This window comes from Pholcus phalangioides, unplaced genomic scaffold, assembly GCF_987345545.1.
Source record: "Pholcus phalangioides strain wild (caught in Gottingen) unplaced genomic scaffold, Ppha-v1.0 ptg000003l_1, whole genome shotgun sequence".
NCBI lineage: Eukaryota > Metazoa > Arthropoda > Arachnida > Araneae > Pholcidae > Pholcus > Pholcus phalangioides.
In genome coordinates, this window is record NW_028301596.1 from 51,764,303 (window position 1) to 51,786,364 (window position 22,062).

Here is a 22,062-nt window from a genome sequence, read left to right on the forward strand (position 1 = left end):
TCTTTATAGGTATCGCAAAAGACGTGCGAGAAGCGATGAGTAGCCAAGTGTTGTTATTTTGATAATTTTTGGCGGCTTTAATAATTGCATTCCGCCGCTAACTTTTTTTTTGTTTTACGTGTTTCTAGGTTAGATACGCGTACTTGAATTTTTTCATAATTCTTCGAGGACGACACCTTCGTACCGTTTCCTTGTGCGTAGCCCCATATGCCATATATTTTTGAAATATATGACATCCATATTTTTATGGGCATCTTTTCCTCAGCCACCTCGTTCGGCATTTTGCCTGTTGTGGCGTTGTATTTGTATTTGATCACATGGGTACCGAGTATTATGGTACCTAGGCAACATCAGTATCTGCGTGTGAGAAGAGGGTTTTATACCTTACACAGATCTTCACTTTGATCGAATGTGCATGTTGTAGGTATCTGTGTGAGAATACTTTTAAATTATTACTTTGAGATGTACAATGATACTCAGGAGAATGCAGGTATGATAAATTTTGGTCTGAAGCATCGTTCATCCGCTGTACAGTTTTTGGCAGCAAACCAATGTTCTTCTAATTTTGTCAAATTAATTGGGGAGTTAAGCCATTCATTTGCAATTTTTTTTCCACTGGGAATGAAATAGATATTGATATAAATTATGTTGCTGATCCCAGATACAATCATGCATTTAGTACAAGGTATTTCAGAATCGTAACACGACCGACCATATACAGGAGAAGGGCTAGAGAGAGAGAGAGAGAGAGAGAGAAAGATCGAATGGCTGCAATTACCAGTAACTAGAGGAGATAATCTGAACTGGTCATTTGACAGAGAACAAAACAAAAATTCTAGTCGATCACCAAGTTAACAGTGGTGAGGGAAATTACAATAATGATGTCTGCATAGACACAACTAATGACAATATACATCAGCAGGCACAAGAGGCATAGAACGTCTCAAGGGACACATTAGTAACTCATACAGGCAACTCTTCACGAGTAGAGCAACTACGGATGAAAATGATTTTCAGATGCAAAGAAATGTCCAAAGATAGTATAGAAAGCAAAAAACAACCCTCATCTCTTTCCTTGATGAACGATCCGAGTTTCTTGGCAATATGTGGATGAAATAATGAATTTGGTTAACACACAGGTCTTTATTTTTACATTTTTCTAACGGATATTTTCGAGATAATTGCCAAGGATTCACGTAAGTACAATGTGTAGTCTAAACACAGCAGACTACTACCAAACCATACATACACCTCGTCCACATTCCCCTGCGGAACTTCTAACGAATTGATACATATTGGAATGTGCGTGCATGTGTTGCGAACCTATGTAAAGTTTGTTTCTGTGTAATGCTTGTTATGTGTAGTGCGGCTACCTGCCATCAATTTTTTTTTAAAAACTATGAATGAAGTGTAATGATTGAATAATTGCATCGTTGTAGGTCTGTTGCTTGCTGTGAGACAGCAGAGAATTAAAATTTTCAGAAATCGATCAAAAAAGTTTCGAGAGGTATCATACAGGGTGTTTCAAAAAGAATCAACCGATTGAAAAAAAATCATACCTATTCAGCTTTTAATCAGTTTTGATCGAATAATGTATAATAGTCAGCTGCGTCAAAGAATCACATTAGGACAGGTGGATTGACCACCCCTGGTGATCTGTAAGTCGCCAGACAGCCTGCAAAGGCTGGGCAGCGACGGAAACGTTCAATTCTGGTCTGGTCTGGATGTATAATAGAAAGAAGGATATATCGAGTTTCACGCAGATTGCCGACAGGTAGCGCTAACGCTCTTCCTTAGGCCACCACTTCAATGTTTGTCGAAATTGGTTTTTCCCACAGTTAGAAACCAATTCGGATGACTTCATATTCCAGCAGGACGGGGCACCACCACACTGGAGCTTGGACGTTCGCATTCTTAAACGATGGATCGGTAGTACGGGACCTGACGATTCAGATAAACATCACTGGCCTCCGAGATCCCCGGACTTCACAGTGTGCTATTTCTTCCTGTGGGGGGTTTATAAAAGACTATGTTTATATGCGCCTCCCCTTCCAGCTACATTAGCCGAACTGAAGATGCGCATAACAGCAAACATGCTCGCAAAAGTTTGGGACGAATTTAACTACCGTATAGGTATATGCCGTGCATTGAAGGGTAAAAAACAATACAAGCATTCGATGGCGGGAAATGAATCCCTCGCATTAAGACCTGAAATAAGATAACAAGACTTGACATGACCTAACAGAACCAGACATACACCGAAATCGCAATCCATCCAAGACGTCGTCAAATGTTCCACTTGCATTCGATTACCCAAACGAAGATCCGGTCAAGAAAGCGAATTTTCCGGGACAAACAAAATAATAGTCCGGGCGGATGAGCTACGAATACGCTATAAAAGTAATGCGAAGTTTCTTCCTTGGAGAGTACGTATAATGAACGGTGCGATGAACTGTGACAGCAATGAGCTAATGGCTCGTAACGACATCGAGGCTACTTAACCGTACATGCACCTCGTACACATTTCTCTACGGAATTTTTAAAGAATCGGCTCATGCCGGAATGAGTGTTCTGAGTGTATGTGTGGCTCTAACGTATTTTTGTTGTCGGGTTGCGCTTGTTTTGTGTTCATATATGCTGCCACCTGTCTTACATTTTCTGAAGTAAAGATGGGAATGCTTGAATTTTTCATGTTATGTCAGTATCGTGTTGTAGGGAATATCTGGTCTGATCGGAAAATAGGTCTGCCTGTTCTCTGCGGAGAGACTTTCAAACGCTCGAAAGTCTCTCCATCTGGTAGACTAGAGCTACCATAGCAGATGTAGAAGCTACCAGATGGCTTCTCCGTTTATTATGACGACAAGATATGCATGCTTCGCTCATTGCTTCTATAGCGTAACGGTAGCGAACTCCGGACTGCGAGTGGGCTTTGGCTCGGGGCCCAATAGATACAAATATGAACTTTTTTTTTAAACAAAATCATCATTTTTGCATAACAACCAGACAGTTTCTTGTATACCTTGTGGAAAGAACATATTCGCTACATTAATGAATCGTAAGAGGATTATTACGACCTATCTCATCAGTTAAGGACCCCTTGCCCTAAAAACTAAACACGAATTCAAAAAATTCGTGTATTGAAAGGTAAAAAGACAACACTAGAATTCGATGACGGAGAGTGAACCCAACGCATTAAGACGTGAAATGACATAAAAAAGGCTTGACAGAACCATACATACATATATCGAAAAATCGCAATCCATCCAAGACGTCGTCAACTGTTCTCTCCACGCGCATTCGATTATCCCAAACGAAATTCCGGTTAGGAAAGCGAATTTTCCGGGACAAGCAAAATAATAGTAAAGGGGGGAGGAAAAAAAAACAACAAAAAAACAACAAACAACAACGAAAAGAAAAGCCATAGGAAAAAGACTATTTCCGGCAGGAAAAGGGAGTAGTAAAGCTAGCGGAAACAGCGAAGAGCGCTACGTTCTGAATTCAAATTGACAGAGCGATCCTTCATTTCAGGAGATTTTTTTTTTGTTCCCCTATATAAATTCCTAGAGAGCCTATCCCTTGGCTCATCGGAAAAACAAAATTCATCCAACCTGACATCTAGCAGCGGAACACAGTCACGCTCCACATTGTTAGTTTTTGTTTTTACGTTATTTTATACATAAATATACATTTTTTGCCGTCAAAAATTTCCACATATTTTTTTTTTTTCTTGTCTCCACGCAATGTTAAGATTGGCCATAAATTATGACTTTGCGATGGCCGCATTTTTTTTTCGTTTGTTTTTTCATCGACTTAGGGATATTCATCTCCTGAGCTCCTAAAGTACACAAGTATTCGCCAATATGCACTCCTTTCATATTTTACCTCGATATATATTTTTTCCCTCATCTATGGAAAGAGTTATATACATATTTTTTCAGGTAGAAGATAAGAAAATAGAGTAAGAGGAGGGCTGAGGGTAAAAAAAAGAAAAGAAAAATTGATAGGTCGAAATTGGCTTTGGCTAACGGAATATGAAAAGGGAGGGGTAACAAAAAAAGACTTTGGCAGAGACCGAGAGCGATCACCAGTAAATACTTTTTTTTTTGATGCGTGTTTGAATAGGATGGTTGGGCGTTCGGACTCCTCGTGTCGAGATGCCAAAGAAATCATGTATAGCCCCAGGTTCAGGTGCTTCTTTTTTTCCCCCGATCTTCTTCAAGGATCATCCCGTCGAGCTCCTTTCCTGTATCAAGGCTGAAGTATCTGAAATCTTGCTACTTCTAGTTCGAACTATGTATATATTTTTTTTTCCTCAGAGATTTCTCTTTGTGTGATCAATGGAACAAAACTTATAACCTCCAACACCAGGAGTTTTTATTTTTATCCCGCGAATATTTTATGTATGCTTATTTCTGCAATATGTCTTCCAGCAAGAACTGAAGAGTATTATATAGAAAACGAAGTCCAGGAGATTTGTCGATGCGTAAATTTTTGATAAATAAACCGAATATATACGATCAATCGTATATTTCGTTTCGAATTCTTGTAGTATGTGCTTAATTTTTTATTAACACTTTTAAGTGGCATTGATGAGACACCTCGCCTCCTTAAGAGCCTCTTATTTTAGCATTGACAAGTCCATATACATTTTGTAAAGTTGAATTCTCAATGAAGCATTTATCCCCTATACCCCTTAGTTTGCACCTTCTGAAAATCGAAGAAGAAAGCTTACTTCATTAACAAAGATATCGTCACCCTTATAATGAAAACCTCTCTCTCGCGTACGTCAAAAAATTCTCAACTTTATAGGAAGAGCAAAGAAAAAGATTGGGCGTTCCATTGAATAACATGTAAAAGGGGTTAACCTTTTCCTCCATATAATAAACAGATCGTTGCCAATTTTTTTTCTTCGAAAGCTGCAATAGGTGAGATATGATTTTCTCAATCTAAAAATGTAAAGAACTCCCTTTTAAAAAAATTGACGTACAAGGTTTTCATTATAAGGTGACGATATGACCTTTTGTAGGGAGCTTCAGTGATTTTCTGCTGCGCTGCTCAAAAGGTCAATGGTTCCCAAAAGTTTACTGTACATTGAAATGAAATTTCATATTCCCAGAGCTATTATGACGCATACATTTAAGATTCTAAACAAAGTATAAGCATTTATCTGCGAGCTATTAGCAGAATGTTGCCGCCGTCCATCGCACGGAGCCATTCAGCACATATACTGTATATATATGCTTTAAGAAGGGAATCGCCCGGCATACGAGAGACTGGGGTTCGAGTCCCCGTGAGGGCAGAGATGAATTTTCCTTTTTCCAATACATCAATATCTCCTCACACAGCCAGTTTTCCGTATATATCATACTTACAAAGGAGAGGTCGTCTTTCTCTACGTATAAGCTTTTGTTTTCCTTATATACAGTGAAAATCGGTTATAACGACATCTACTGTAACATTACCTCGGCTACAACGTCGAAACAACTTGTTATCCCAGCTGACTCCCATTGAGAATCATGTCTGCTTATAACTTCGATGAGAACACAAGGACCTTGGCCATACGTTCAGGTGCGTCTTTTTCGCCCCTTCCTTATACCAAGGCTGAAGTATCTGAAACCTTGCTACTGGTTCGAGCTATACATATTCTCTCTGATAGATTTCCCTTTTTGTGATCTATGGAACAAAACCTGTTATAACCTTCAATAACAGGAGTTTTTTTTTTTTTTATCCCGCGAATATTTTATGTTTGCTTATTTCTGCAAGATGTCTTCCAGCAAGAACTGAAGAGTATTGCATAGAAAACGAAGTCCAGAAGATATGTTCATAAGTAAATCCTGCAGATATTTTCAAAAATGCAGTTCGATCATTTGTAAATTCTGTCTGCAGTTTTTACAGTAGGTATGTACTATCTCTCTTCTTTTATAATGATTACTCCAAAAAATTTTTTGTACATTTTATTAAAATTTTATATCCATACAGATGCTACAGCTCAATCATTTGAAATTCTGAGCAGCCTCTGTTTCCCCCTACATAATTTACATACCAGCTCACATACATAGAATATTTTCTAAAACTCTAAAAATTGATTGAAAAATTATTTAAAAAAAAATGTTTTTTGCACGAATGGCATCACAGGAACAGGATTTTCTCTCTCTCGATTTCAGGCATTTTTATTGGGAAAATGAGGAATATAACTGGAATAATATGTCATATCTCTTTTGCGATTTACAGTATCTGAGATGGAGGCAGGATATATTAAAATTGATACTTTATGTTATCAGATACCAAGAATGAAGTTTTCTTTTTCATTTAATTGGAAAAAAAATCATCTAACATTCAACTGATTCGTTAGATGTGGATTAATTTTCAAACTTAATTGATTTCCGTAAAGAAAAACCAATCATTTTGCGATAGCAAGGCCACTTTTCTTGTACGAGAGTTGGGTGAAAAGTCAATTACAAGCGAGAAAAGAAAATTGGATATTTTACTATTATTTATTTTTTCTTAAACATTTAAAGAATCTGTTCTTAAAGGTGCTGAGAGATGGTGCTAATAGACAATATATGAAGGCAGATTTATGTAAATCCGGCCGTCAATGGAACTGGTGGATACACGTCATTCCTGGAAACCCCCAATGGTAATATAAGCGATCGGATTTGCATATTCTGTTTGATGTATTGCATGTCAGTGCTATCGATCGTCAATTGCTGAAACTAATTTTTAATAAATGAAATTCAATAAAAACATTAGATCCCTTCGTAAAACAGTAATTTTATCCTTCTACAGTTTTAACGAACTCTTGACGAACTTCGTATTAGGGTGGATTTACATCTACAGACACTTACCGTGTCGTGTCAGACACGGCAAACATTCTCTAGCACGGGTTCTCAAACTACGTGTCTCAAAACTTTGTAAGGGGCACTGCGGAGCGGTGACTCTGACAGAGGTTTTTCGAAAACATTCTTTGTTATGCACCTCTGGGTAGCCAGTGGAGCTCGCGGATAAGCATTGATTAGGAAACGGGCTCCGCTGGTGGAAAAAGTTTGAGAACTCCCTGCTCTTCTAACATAAAAATGTGTCTGTGCCTGCCCAGCTCCGATACGATAGATATGAATAAGCACCTTGGTTTTATGTTAAAGAATGTTTGCCGTGTCTGACACGACACGGTGAGTGTCTGTAGATGTGAATTCACTCTTAGAAGTAAGGCACATAAGAAGAGTTTAAAAGTGGAAAAATTCACGGTAAAATATGAAGCACTTAAAAATGCAGGACTGGATGCGAAGACACAAATCAACGGACGTATATGGAAGCACAGTAAAACCTTTCTTTTGCGAAACAAAAAATTCGTCCGTAATAGAGAGGTGACCGTTAATCAGAGATTTGAAATGCATACATTGATTATACTAGAGTAAAATATTATTTGGCCGTAAAAGAGCGGGTGACCGCATCTGAGGGGGGTGTCCGTTAAGAGAGGTTGTACTGTATAAATTCACCGAGCGAAGTAAGAATAACCAAGTACAAAGACAAGGCCTTATACTAGAGAAAGAAATGACCAATGTCCGAGGAGAAAATTACCAAACAATGCTTATATCTCTTCCCGTATCAACCTCTGTGATCCAGAAGCGGATCTGAGACGGTCGACCTAGGAATTACTACAAGATTAGCGCAAATCCAGGACCTCCCATCAATAATGATCAAAGGTCTCTAGAGAACCAGAAAGAGAAGAGAGAGAGAGAAAAAAAAATCAAAATCACTCCCCCACAAAAAAACAGAAAAGATTCCGGACGGAGTCCGAAGTCATCAACTCCATGAAAGTGATTCCGACGGGCGGCACTAAGTCAGGATTGGATTATACGATCCCTGGACGAGATGATACAGGGAAAAATATCCATACTCGGGTTAGTTCGGTTGCGCGCATGATATAATACATTATGCAGGCGTAATGCATCATAACGTTGACTGCGAGCTCCGTACGAGGATTTATTAGTACGGAAAGGAATATTAATATCAGGATAGGTGATTTACGTATAAGGTTGGACGGATATGTTTCTATGGACGCCGAGCTCATCTATTCGAGCTATAAAAGACGATGTCAGTAAAATCTTTCTCGTGGTTCTTACTCGCTATACAATGAAGATTGACTGATCCGAAATGGTATTCATGGTGGGAGAGAAATACGAGAACCAAGCGGTTCGTTTTCAAACAGAAACACAAATTCCAATTTCGTAAGCGCACTATAAATAATTTTTTTATGTGTGTGTTTATGTATTTATTATTATTATTTTTTTGAATTTGTATCAATGAAAAAAAACGGGCGAAAATTTTCTTTTCTTCCGGACGCGAGATAGAATGTGGAAGGACTGTACTATTAATCATTCGGAGTACAAATAACAGTATTCAAAAATTCAATTACTCGCCGCCTTTGTATGCTCTTGTATTTTTTTTTTCTATTTGGAATAGGAAAAAAAAACGCAACGGAAAAACTAGACAAATATGAGTGTTTTTATACGTTTAAAAAAATTGTTTATCTGTATAAAAGCAAATTTTTTTTATATATTTCTGTGCAATCTTATATATGGCATATATTCGTATTTATAGAATGGGGGGGGGGGGGAAACATCTAATTGATTGCCATTGAAAGCTTGATGGAAATGAAAGTAATTTTTTTTGTTGTTGTTGAAAAATGAGGTATGATTGAATTATTTATGTCTATTTCCAAAATGAAGGAAATTCTCATTTGTTTCCAAAAATGAAGAGAATCCACAAAAGCTATTCAAGGGTGTTGGTGCACGAAAATTTTCCAAGAAAAACCACATTTTCCAATTTTTAATACTATGAAATTTTCTGCGTCTAACTGTGTTCACTGTGTTCAAGTTTTTGTTCTACCTATACTAGAAATATTTTTAAAATATTTTAATATAAACTGCTAGCAGGTATTACACATGCTAATGGTTTTCAGTAAAATGCGTTTTTCGCAAAACTAAGTTTTTTGTTAGATAAGGAATAGTTTTTCAAACACCACTCATTGAAACTTTGTGTCTTTCTCAGCACTATGGTGCTATATAATTTAGCACGAGCTTTTAGGATTTTAATTGTTGGTTATTTTTTCTTGAATTTTAACTTTAACAACATGCAACTTTTTCAAAAAATCACAAAAATTTACACTATTTTGTGCCATAAAAATTTTTAAAATAATTTTAATAAAAAACCTCGTGTTAAAGTATGTAATACCATAGTGTTGAGAGACACACAAAGTTTCAAGACATTTGAATGAGTGGTATTCGAAAAACTGTTCCTTATCTAGCAAAAAACTTAGTTTTGAGAAAAGAGCATTTTAGTGGAAAATGTTAGCAGATATAAAGCCTGCCAGCACTTTTAAAATATTTTCAAAACGTTTTAGTACAGGTAGAACAAAAACTTGAACACAGTCACAGAAAATTTCATAGTATTTAAAAATTGAAAAATGTGTTTTTCCCTTTGTTTAACAAGCAAGACGATTCGGATTCCTTCAATAATTGCAGTTGGACAAAACCTTAAGAATTAAGCGGAATTATTTGCCACAGCAACAAAAAAAAAAACAAACTAAATTTCTATTTTATTTTGTTTTAAAATGCAGTAAGTAAATCACATTTAAAAGTCTCAAGAAAAGAAGTGTCTTTTCTTAAGATGCCAGTGAAATTTTTCTTCTAAAAAGTTATTCAAAAGAGGATTAAAAGAAGAAAGTTGAAATTAGCAAATTTTAGGTCTAGCTAGAACCGTAATTGTGGAAGTCAAGGAATTAATACCATCTTAGTATTAATTGGAGAATATTTTGGTGGGTCACAGTGGCTTATGGTGAGCGGGGAACTTTCTGATTGGACAGGTGTTAGAAGTGGAGTTCCTCAAGGAAGTGTTCTTGGTCCTATTCTTTTCCACTTTTTATCGATAAGCTTATGGGGCTAGTCGAGATTCAAAGCGAAAGGGAGACGCTCCACACGAACTTGAATATGATTGCAGCATGGGCAAACGATTGGAGCATGACCTTTAGCGTTGACAAGTGCATGGCCGCTCATTTTTGGGTCCAACAACCCATGTTTTACTTACGAGTAGAATGGTGTCATTCCCGATGTAAATAGGGTCACCGATTAGGGGATTCGCATTGACGAGCGGCTTAGGTTCTTTGGTGGTCAAAAAAGCGAATAGAATGCTCGGTTTCATTTTTAAAAAGGTCTCTTCGCGTTCTCCTAAACTGATCCTTCCACTTTTTTTTCGGGGCTTAGTTCATCGTGGATTGGAGTATGCCGTCAGGTTTTGGAGGCCATCCTTATAGATCGTCATTGACTCGGTCGAGGAGGTGCAAAGAAGAGCCACGCGTGCTCTTGATGGCACACGGGACTTAAGCTATGAAGAAAGACTTGGTTTTTTTTTAATGTTTTATGTTTACTTTGAAGAGCGCCGATGTCGGGGGGATATGATTGAAGTGTTTAAAATTTTCAACGGGATGAATAAAGTGGACCACGAGTTATGAATACATCGTCAATCAACTGCTTCGACTAGGAGACCCCAGTATGGATTGGTAAGGGGCAATTCTAGATTGTGGTGTTACAGGGTGTTTTTCTCCTATAAGACTGTGAATAAACGGAATAATTTACCTCCGGGGGACGTGAATTCTAACACAATTGACACATTTAAAAAGAAATACGTTAAGCATACTGGGATAAATCGAGAAGCTATTCATACTTAGATGATATATAAACATAATGTTTTTATGGGCAATATATATATCTCATCATAATTATTGGTTTTTTTTATCTCTTATTGGGTTGCCAGAGTAGTTATACATTCGACGTCCATATCTTTTATGGGCAGCTTTTTTCAGCCATCTCGTTTAGCATTTTGTTTGTTGTGGCCTTTGTATTTTGAAGACATTTTATACGGTACAGTAGACCTCACGACCTCTCGACACTCAACTGCACAGCCTATTCAAATTACATTCACTGACTATCAAGGTGCTGATTTGAGCTTTAGCACATGCCAGAATTGCTATATGGGTGCTTTTCTTCTGACGATAGGCACGGACTGTGCTGGCCTTTCGAAAAAACGGTTGAAGATCCGTGGTGTATACGCAGGTTTTCTCAGCAAACGTCATGAAAGTTCGTGACATTCATAGGAGGGTGGGCGAGAGGGGGATTGCCCTACCCGTTCAGGTGGAAAAATTGTATTATTGGTATAAGCGGAAGGCGAGGAGTCAGTACCCCGTTCACTATACACACCGTCGGTGATTCGCCCCTCTCCCTTCATACGAGGAGTCAGTACCCCTCTTGTGGCGGCATCCAAATCCTGGAAGTTTAATTTAAAGTGACTAACTACATAAACTCTATAATAAGATTAAAGAAATTCAAACTGACATCGGTATAAAAATGCGTATTCCTTATAAACCAGTCACGATTAATTCCAGGTAATGTAGTTTCGGCGGAAGTCTTGTTATCCGAGTTCGTCCAAACATCGAATAGTCAGCATAATTGATATACACCGAGAAAGGAGCTTAAAATGTTCACACCAGTTTTCTGTTTTAAGCACTGGAGTTAGACGATCCATTCCATTCATTCGATCCGAAACGGCATTCTTTGGCGAGAGTTTGGAGTTCGGCAGACATTTGAAACTTTAATGAAACAACACGATGCGAGATTAGAATGGGAAATGAAATTTTTGGTCTTGTTTCGTGTGATGCATCGATTAAAATCGACGCGAACTTCAGTGGAAGAAGATTAAGGAAGATATCGGGCATTAGTGGAATATATTCACGAAAATCGTTCCGCACGGGAAAGAATCACCTACTAAGCAACGGGATAAGCGCAGCTCATTGAAATTATTCATGTAAATTTTTAACTTCAATCAAACAGCGGAACGATGAATAAAGTCGACGCTTGTTAATACCGCAATGCACCAAATTTTCATTCGTTACAGCAGCGTCTATTAGAACGTAACTCGTGTCTATTACAATAATGGATAAAATTCGCTCCATTGTCCACCAAAAGCAGTGAATGCTCATCGTCCAATACAGCAACAAATGCCCATTGTCCATAAAAGCAAAGAATAAAATTCCTGCCCATTGTCCACCCTAAAGCATAATTCATTGTTGTTGTATCAAACACAACAATGAATGCAATTCTTGCAAGCAAAAGAAAAAAAAAATTGTAGTCAAATCATATGTAACGGATTTGTATCCGACTCACATGACAAAATCCGTTTCCCACTCCAATCATAAGTAGATTTAATTGCACATCTCTATAACAATGAATAGAATCTATTCATTCATCAAGGACAATTCAAGAGAATTCTCATTTATTTCAAGAATGGAGAGAATTCAAATATATTTGAACAATGAAGAAAACTTATATGTAAATACAAGTAGATAAAACTATTCACTACCCCAGGCTGATACAATTCACATGCATTTGAAGAATGAAAAAATTAACATTAATTCCAACAACGAAGAGAACTCACACCTACCGTATTTCAAAAACGAAGAACATTCATTGCTATTTCAAAAATGGAGAGAATTCACATACTTCAGATTTTCCCGTGGAGACCCTAATTATCGTTGCTCTTAATTATCATATTTTGAACAATTGATACCTATGAGTTTATTAGACCAGCATCTTTCAGCTTTATCATCAACAGAGTCATGAGACTATTTTTTCCTCGTCATACTTTAATTTTTTTTTTTGGAAATACATAATTCATATCAATTTACACTATATCACATCGTTTTTATTAAACAACTTTTGAAGCAAGCTTATATATAATTATTATTTATCTTTTTGCAAACAAAAATACTGTTGTCGAATTATGAATCCGCCACGAAGTTGGGTTGGAAGAAATCTCGTCAACGGGATAAGTCCTCCAGTGGCAAAGTTCTGGCGTTCATTCATGTCGAATTATGAAACACCACGTATAGATGTTATAAATTACGTACGTGAACGGTTTCAACTGTTTTACTTACAAGCGATCGGCGAGAAACTCGGATGCCCTATTGTTGACGAATCAGCGATAAATATGGCAACCTTGTCCTAATCTAACCACACGTTAGGAGGAGAAGGAAAAAAGTGGAAGAGAAAAGAAAGGGGGGGGGGAAACAAATGAAAGAGTAAAACAGTATAACAGATAAGTTGATAAGAATGTAGGTACAAAGTAGATTTCTCTTTTCACTCTCATCTTACCTGTTCTTTCTTTCACTCTTATAAGAAAAACACACCATATGTGGAAAAAAATCACTATCAGGGTATACGAAAAACCAAGAGGGGAAAAAAAAAATTAAATTACAGGGTTGCAGCAAAGCTTCGCGATGATAAGGAGAGAGGAAAGAAAATAGTTGTTCGAATTTATTTCACTGGCGTTCGGACGCAATATTACGTTCTTGATTGTAAAATGCACATAAAAATTCCTCGAAAGATCACGTTTCACAAGTTCAGCGGCCAATTTAAATAACTTATTTAACTCGATTCAATTTCAGAACTTTTTCGCAGATAAATTCTAAACAAATTGACAACTCCTTTAGATTTTAAACTAAATAAGAAAAAAAATCCCATCTAAGAACCTTAAACATTCATCTTCATGCAAATATCATACCGACGATGCTCATCAATCACTAAACCCCGATGAAGGAAAAGATGGCGAATTAAAGAAAAATATTCAATAAAACCTCTTCAGAGGGATGCGTTTTTCTATTTTATCCTGTTCTAAATTTAATCACATTTAAAAGTCTCAGACAAAGAAATGCCTTTGCAAAAAATTGAAATGAGATTAAAAAAAATTGCGGAGATCAGCAAATTCTCGGTAAAAAAAATCGAGTTAAAACCATTATTGTTTAAGCCAGAATGAATTTATAAGAAATACTTAATTCATACTTGATAGAGGACGTATTTAAAAATAATTCTTTTATACGATCCGAAAGCGTTCTAGAGTCGGCAAATTCACTGACGGCTAGAACAATAAGAGCAATGCGATGCTGTTTTTAAAACGTTTGCGAGATTTAGTTTGAAAAGCAAAAGAAAATTTGGACTTTTTTCCCTTAAACTGTAGGCCTACTTTAATGACCATTTTGAACTTGTCAAACTAGGCTGTTATTTTTAAGACGTGCGAAACAAAATGTATACAGTTTTGTGTTTAATATCACTGTTTAATATTTCTCCTATGACACTGGTACAAGTTTTTTATCCCGTGAATGATCGGTTATCCGAACACCCCCCAGTCCACAAGTGTTTCGGATAATCGATGCTCTACTGTAATATCATATTTCAATTTAACATCTGGGAAATTATTACTCACAGCATATAGTCAGGTTCCCACCGGCGTCGTTCTGCGATGAATGGTTTTTACGGAAATTTCACCACCAACAATTCACCGCCATGCAATTCACCGACAAAAGTTCGACACCAGTAAGTGAGAGAGGAATGAGTGAGTGAGTGGGTCAGTAAATGATGTAGTAGTTAGTGAGTGAGTGGAAGAGCGGTTAGTGTTGGTGAGTGAGTGACAGAGTGAACGGCAAAGGACGGTGTAGAGCCTCAATATATATTCTTATATGTATTATTATTATTACTTTACTTTGTACATTGGCTCTCTTTCTTAACAAGCACGCTCTGGTCACGTGAAAGAATCTCAGTACATTCTGTACTGAAACACGAGATGATCACGTGACCGGATGCCCCTTCGGAGGGTCCGAAGGGCCATGTGTGGGAGAACATCAATTCAGCTCCAGCTCTCACACGAGATGCACCAACGTCGTCTTTCTCTATCTTAATATATGTACCATGTAAATAATATCTTCTATATAGCATCATAATTAAAGATAATGTATCTACAACTACGTCTCATTCATATGGAGTCAGATGCAATTGCACTACCGTCACCACCTAGTATTTAGCATTTCAGCATTGGTGACCACGGTATTCACCGACATGGTTTAAACTAGTCACAGTTTTTTGATAAGAGAACGATACGGATTGGTTAAATTCAGGTTTTTAACCAATCTATGTTGATGTCTTATCAAAAAAATGTGACTACAGTTTAAACCATGTCGGTGAATACGGCCCAAAGAGATAGAGTAAGTGACGAACCTGTCCGAGTCATACTTCGTGTACTTAGCAGAGAGGTTCATCGTTTCATTCTATGACGGCATTTGGAGGCTGTCTATTGCGCAGTCCCGTTCAGCCCAAAGGAACACAGTATTTTTTGTAATATTTATTTCCATGCTGTCAACCGATGTAAATGTTATACATCATAATACCAGCTGCTATAGGTTGTTGGAGGATTTCACAGAAATTACTTTTTGGTGTGTACGATATAAATAAAGGTGAATTAAAACTGGATAGGCCTGTCTGTGCATTAGTCGTTAAAAAACTTTCTGATTTCAATTTAATATTTTCAGGCAGACAATTGACCACGGTGTACAATTTTATTTTTTTGTTTGAAGATGGCGGTATGTGTTCCAGTGTAACAAACTACACCTGCATATCACACCTCTTTTTTCCTTTCAATTAATTGAACACTAGTCCCGACCGTAGGCAGGGCAGTCTTAAGTGAATCTTGCTTCCCCCCCCCCCCAACAGAGCGATTTTTCTGAGGCCCCAACTCTCTAGACATACCTGTCTACCAATTTGGATATTTATTGACGAACATTTTAATCACATTTCTTTGACATGAGGCATTCACTGCACTTGAGGGCTCCCCGAGAGAAAATAATGGAATACGAAGAAAGTTTTCCCTCACCTCTTCCCTGCGTATCTCACATCACGGCTAAAATAAAAATGAAAATTAATAGCCTATATTAGCGGTTCTAAACAAGGGTTCTTGGGGAGATTTCGGGGGGGGGGGGAGCTTTGATGATAAAACAATTAACTCATTGCTATAAACAGAATATTATTCTATAAAGGGGTCTGTGGCATTCAATTTATTGACGCAAGAGGTTCGCAGACACAAAGCGTTCGTGGGACATAAAAGGTTAAGAACCCACGGTCTAATACAAATACACATACAACGCCACAACAGGCAAAATGCCCAACGAGGTGGCTGAGAAAAAGATGCTCATAACAAATATGGATGCCATATATTTCAAAAATACAGCAACCCACTATACCTATATATATACACAACATTTTATAAAAAAAAATACATGTACATATACAAATACGAAGAAACAAAAACAGGCAAAATGCTGAAAAATACGAGTCGAAAGAAAAATGCTCATAGAAATTACGTATGTATGTCAAATTAAAATTACTTAGAAATTCCCAAGAGAAATGCTGATGAGAGGCGCGTGTACGGTTTTAGCGGTGGTAATATATTTCCGATATTTAATTTCATACGAGAACTAATTCCCTATTATACATACCAATGCATATGAAAGATATCTGCATTCATAAATGAACTAACAAGCAGCGGCACAAATGCCTCTCTCTACCGTAAATAAAGGGGAGAGGAAAAAAAAAAGGAATCGATTGCAACTGATTATTCAATTTGAAGGATTTTAATCAAGATATCCTAAATGATTTCACCAAGAATAAAATGAATCCGCAGTTTGATGTGTAGAATCGTTAACGAGACGCGGTAGAAAATTCGATTCCGCGGAAACTCTTCACCCTCCCTCAGGTGATAATTAGCTCGGTAGTTATCACATTTCTCAAGAAAAACTAATAAGGTCTTAATTTATCTTTCCTATTAATTCAATTAACAAAGAGCGTAACAAAGCGAATACGGGATATTTCATATATTTTAGAATCTCATTAAAACTTATACTCATTAAAAGGGTATCCAACGGTAAAAACGGATTTCAAAAATAAAGAGTACCAAAGGTGCCAATTTCCAGAGTTGCAAAATCTGTAGTTCTGTAGTTTGTGACGTGACGAAACATTTCGCTGCCAAGGAAAACGTGCGAAACAAATAAAAGATAAAACTGGACATTTTTGGGAGACCATATGGCCAGTTTTCCAGGGACATTATCGTATTTTCCTATAATTTCGGCCGTTCCGACCTTTTTTTTAAATTATATATATATATAATATATATAATAATATAATTGTAAATTTTCTTTCCGTATTTTCAACGAAGCTTACTTGCATTTTAATTATTCACTGAAATCAAGCAGATTATTTTTACTAAGAATATCCATCGCACACAAATACGTGCGATGGATATTTTTGGTCAAAATTTTTTTTTCTCGTTCATTCATTCGTCAGTAATTTCTCTCATTCGCCCATCAGTCACCCCCCCCCCCCAATTCCTGTGGAATTCATTCTAACCCATTCTGATGTGCAGTAGCACTTCATTCCCCGCCATTGGCGATTATAGCAATAATTGGAAACTGCTCAGTTTTAGTATCATATTTGCTAACAGTTGGCGATATTTTTTCCCTTACGCCATTGTTATACGTTTCTCTCTCACGCATTACTGTTTTATCAACATAAGTACTTTTCTTTCCTTGACATGACGAGAGAACAAATTGTATCTTCTCTTTATATGGTCATTTGTTTTGGCGCAGTTTGACCTAATTGGTTCTTGCTCCACAAAAACCAAAATCCAATCCAATATTTTTCTCGAGAAAACATGGTCACTTTGAGATTGTAAGGACCTTGCAAGGATATTTTTTTTGGGGGGGGGGATTTTTAGTTTTTTTGCGAAGAACAATTTAAGGATTTTTAGGGGTTTTTCTATACAAATAGGGAAATTCGGAAGAATCCGGTTTCCGATCGGAAGATTTTGATTAGACTAAAAAATTGGAAGGCTCCCGGGCAAATCATTAGCACCTATAGAGTACGCATGCAGAATAAAACATTAATCGGAAATTATGCTGAATTATCACCAAATGCACTAACGACAAGAAGCGTCATTATCTATAGATGTGGATTATCATTCTGATAATGGGATCCGGAAATTTCGCCCCTGACATTTCGCCTGCCCTAACCGTATGCGTGGCAGAGTGAATGACCGAGTAAGCGACCAAATGAGAAAATGTATGTATTTGTATGCAAAATCGTACCCCGACTTACGCGGTTATCGCTGGTCTACCCAGATTTATCCAAAAAAAAAAAAAGTAACTTCACTCCTCTACAGATTCTTAAGGGGTCGTTTTGCAAAAAAGGGGTATTTTTTGTATAAAAACAGATAAAGAAATCTATTAAACCCCCCCCCCCTAAAATTTGAAGTAGTATTTTGACTCCTCAACGAAATTTGGAGGAGTAAAATTGAATATTGATGCGCATCGGCGAAAACTGTTCCCATCCCAACTATCGTGCAACTTTGGAGTATTACAGAGCAAATAAATCAAGAACTAATTTGCTTAACTAAAAAGTACCACGACGAAGTACTCGACTCTGTTTCGAAATTTAACCGGTGTAATTAACCATGCTGAAGTAAGCAGAGATTAGGCGGCTATTGCCACTAAGAGAAGCAATTTATTTTTTGGTATGGTTTTTCCTCCCCCAGAAATATAACTTCAATACAACGCGTTTGTAGATGCTTTAATTGATGAATCACCATGTTTAAAAGCATTAACTACCTCGGGGCTGTCGAAAATATAAGAAGCCATGAACGATTAAAGAAAAGGAAACCGGAGAAAGAGTCTTAAATACGAACTTAGAGGGGAGAAAATATAGACTGTCAGCGACACGCGAAAACATCGCCCGAAGAAAAATGAAGTTAAAATCCATGACACAAACAGAAATCAAATTCTTTGCTCAAGGTATTCTTTTTAAATCGACAACTATAATAATGTACATAATATCAAAAATAAGAGCCACACGCAACAGAAACATTTTTTTGAAGATAATGCAAAAGCTCGAGATAATCAGGAAATTTGCATTGACTTCAAAAAGAGATCTCGTAGTTGGCGAGTCTCCGGGCGATTACGGTTCGATCGACCGATTCATTTGGACAACTCATTCCGAGTGAAAGCTTCCAACAAAAATTTATGTGTTAAAAAGTGATTTCCAGGAAATTTTTCTGGAATTCCATGGAATGACGATACAACCCATTTTTCCGGGACGTTCTCGTATGTTTCGTCGTCCCGATTTTTTTCTTTTATAAAAAAAAAAAAAGCCCTATTTTTTTCCCGTATTTTCAACGAAGCCTACTTGAATTTTTTAATCCCTCATTGAAATCGAGGATTGAACTTGTTTTGCCACCTCACAAAAGACAATTATGGATATGAATATTGTATCTCACACATTTGTCACGATTGACGTTTTTTCGTAGATTACATTTTAACCCACTGTGATTCATTTTTCTGCTTCCATTGGCCGCTATTGGAAAGTTTAGAAATAATTGGCAACTTTGCTCACTTTTGGCATCATACTTGGCGAGAAGTGCCGATTTTCCGTGTACTTGAAATACCAATTTCCCATATTTTTCTGAAAAATATGGTCAGCCCACAGGATTGCAAGGACAAAGTAGTTTCTTTAGAGATTTTTCATTCAAACGAAACACAATCAAAAATTTTAAAGGTTATTTTCCATAAAGGGACGAAAAATCGGAGGATTGGTAGATCTGAATAGGGCCAAAAAAATCGTTAGGTTTCAGTGTAAATCGGAAGCATTGGTAACTTCGTATACAGGAATAATGAAACTCACCGGTCCTGTTGTCAATCGAGAAAAATCCCTGGGGATCGCCACTGACTATGCTGAACCACAACGGCAAGCCATCCGACGAATCCATATCGATGGCCTCGAGTTTGATGACGATTGTTCCAGGAGGCGAGTTCTCCGGCACCGAAGGATAATAAGCTGGTTCGATTGTCAACGGGACATTGTCGTTCTCGTCCAGGACTGCGATGTATACGTCGACTCTACCGGACAGAGGGACCGCAGCCCTGTCGATCGCGTGGACCGTCAGCCAGTATCGTGAACTCGTTTCTCGATCCAGTACTTCATTCGTCCTTATGACACCTGAGAAAAGAAAAAAAAAAAAAAAAAAAAAATATATATATATATATATATATATCAGTAAAAACTCTTGCACAAAGAGGTCAGTTCGGATTTCACAATTTTCATCATTTCACTATGGCAATAACCAGGGCTGGACCGATTAATCGGAACGGTTAATCGATCAATTGTTAATCGCAGTTAAAATTTTTGGTTGAGTCAATCGATTCGATCAATCCAATTAAATTTTTTTTAGTTCATAATTTATTTTGATTTGTTAGACAAAACTTATTAGATGTCTTAAATTATACTCCCAGGTATAACATTTCGGATAAGTGACCATATTTAAAAGCATTTGAATCAATATTTGGATCAAATATTTTGATATGGGGAAAATACAAGTCGATTCAATGAAAACTGATGTGATTTCAGTTTTAAAATGGCTTTGATAGCAGTTTCAGGCTCGGCGCACACCGGTTAGACACAAGGCAAGACAGTTTTGGACAAGCCTACTAACTTTTGTTCACATGAATTTGTAGGACGAAAATTTTCAATTTGTCTGACTTACCGGTGTGCTTAGCGCCATCATTGACTAAGCTTGTCTAAAGCTGTCTTGTCTAGTCGTGTCTAACTGGTGTGCGCCCAGCCTTAGAAGACAAAACCGGAATTTCTTGCCTTTTCTATGAACACTACTATTTGGGAGGAATTTCTAGATAAAAAATAGCACTATGAAGATCAAAAATTGTTTCGAAATCGACCTAAATGGGGGAAAATCCTAAAAGGGGGAATGTCTGTGCTGAGATAAAATAACGCTCCTACGAACCTACATGATTAGGCCCCCAGGGCCTCCGGATACGTACGTGCCTGGTCTCTCTGTTTATTGCAAAGTTGTATTGTGCTCATATTTAAACTTTCCAGCAACTTTGGGTCATTGTCTTCTATTCACTGTCTGATTTGCATAAACATAATACACTTTAATGACAGCGCCATCTATCGATTGTTTTATGATATATTATTCAAAAAAAAAAATAGTATCTTATTCGTTTACGGAACATATATCCGTAGTTTTACCCGTTTTTATTAAAACGCCGCGTTTTCTTTTCCGAAATCGTTACTGAAATCTGTGATGGAGATAATTTCCATGATTAATAAGGTGTATTGTAAATGAATAGCAATTAATATTATACATTTCACACTTTTTATTTTTTGTGAAATGCATTTTTATTCACTGCTTACTTGCTGAAGCACTTTTTGCCAAGCATTATCGGTACACAACAATTATAATGAAGTTCCGTATTTGTGTATAATCCCAATTTCCTGTATTTTGCTGCTGAAATATCGTCTCCCAATCATGAAGAAATAAGAAATTTGTATGAAATAATTGATTTGTATGTGATAATATTTCTCATACTTAGGTATCTCCGACTACCTTTCTTAGTACTTTTCTATTAAAATGGTGTTGGAGTTGACTTCAGTGGTATTTTTTTTAACAAAAAGTGTTTCAGAATGGTGAAGACAATAATGAATTTTGGACTGTCTATGCCATTTTCTATGAAAAAGTCCTTTTTATGTGAAATTTCAAGTAAAATTCATGCAATATTGGAAACATGATTGGAAAAAATCTATGATTGGAATGTTTTGTTATTTTCCCACAGTAGATGGAGATTACGAACAAAATTCAAAGGATTGTATGGTATGCTCATAAGTTACACCCAAATCAGTTGATGTAGGTGTGCATTTGTTGAAATTTCATTTTACACATCGTGTGTAGAATACAGAAATTAGATAAATACACTGGTGAAATAAATTAAGAGAATTTGCATATTTTATCGAATTTCATGAAAAGAACTGAACTGAATGCAAAACCACTGCTTCTAGACAAAAATGCAAATATTGTACGTCAAATACATAAGCGTACACGTGTGTGTAGGCGGAGCCAGTAGAGAAACAGGCTTTATAAGCGAGCGTAAGTTAAGACGCATTTCGTTCGCTAGCACACCTCGGCGAATTTCTTGGTGTTATTTTGCAGCAATCGGTTAATTTCAAATTGTAACAGTAAAAATGAGTAATCACCAACGTTTAGATGATGGAATGAGGTGGCGAATTGTGGGGAGGCTAGAAGCAGGCCAATCTCAAGTCCAGATTTGTAGAGAGTTCAGTTTAACGC

The 22,062-nt window shown here is 37.0% G+C and overlaps 1 protein-coding gene across 5 annotated transcripts in view; it reads right to left on the minus strand.

Moving 5' to 3' along the window:
• Nucleotides 1-22,062, minus strand: part of LOC149088790 (fat-like cadherin-related tumor suppressor homolog) — a 540,044-nt gene that overhangs the window by 76,481 nt on the left and 441,501 nt on the right. For all 5 annotated transcript variants that reach the window (XM_089250155.1, XM_089250161.1, XM_089250171.1 and 2 more), the window contains one exon: nucleotides 19,605-19,919. In XM_089250155.1, the coding sequence (XP_089106281.1) occupies nucleotides 19,605-19,919 (315 nt within the window). The remainder of the gene's footprint in view (nucleotides 1-19,604; nucleotides 19,920-22,062) is intronic.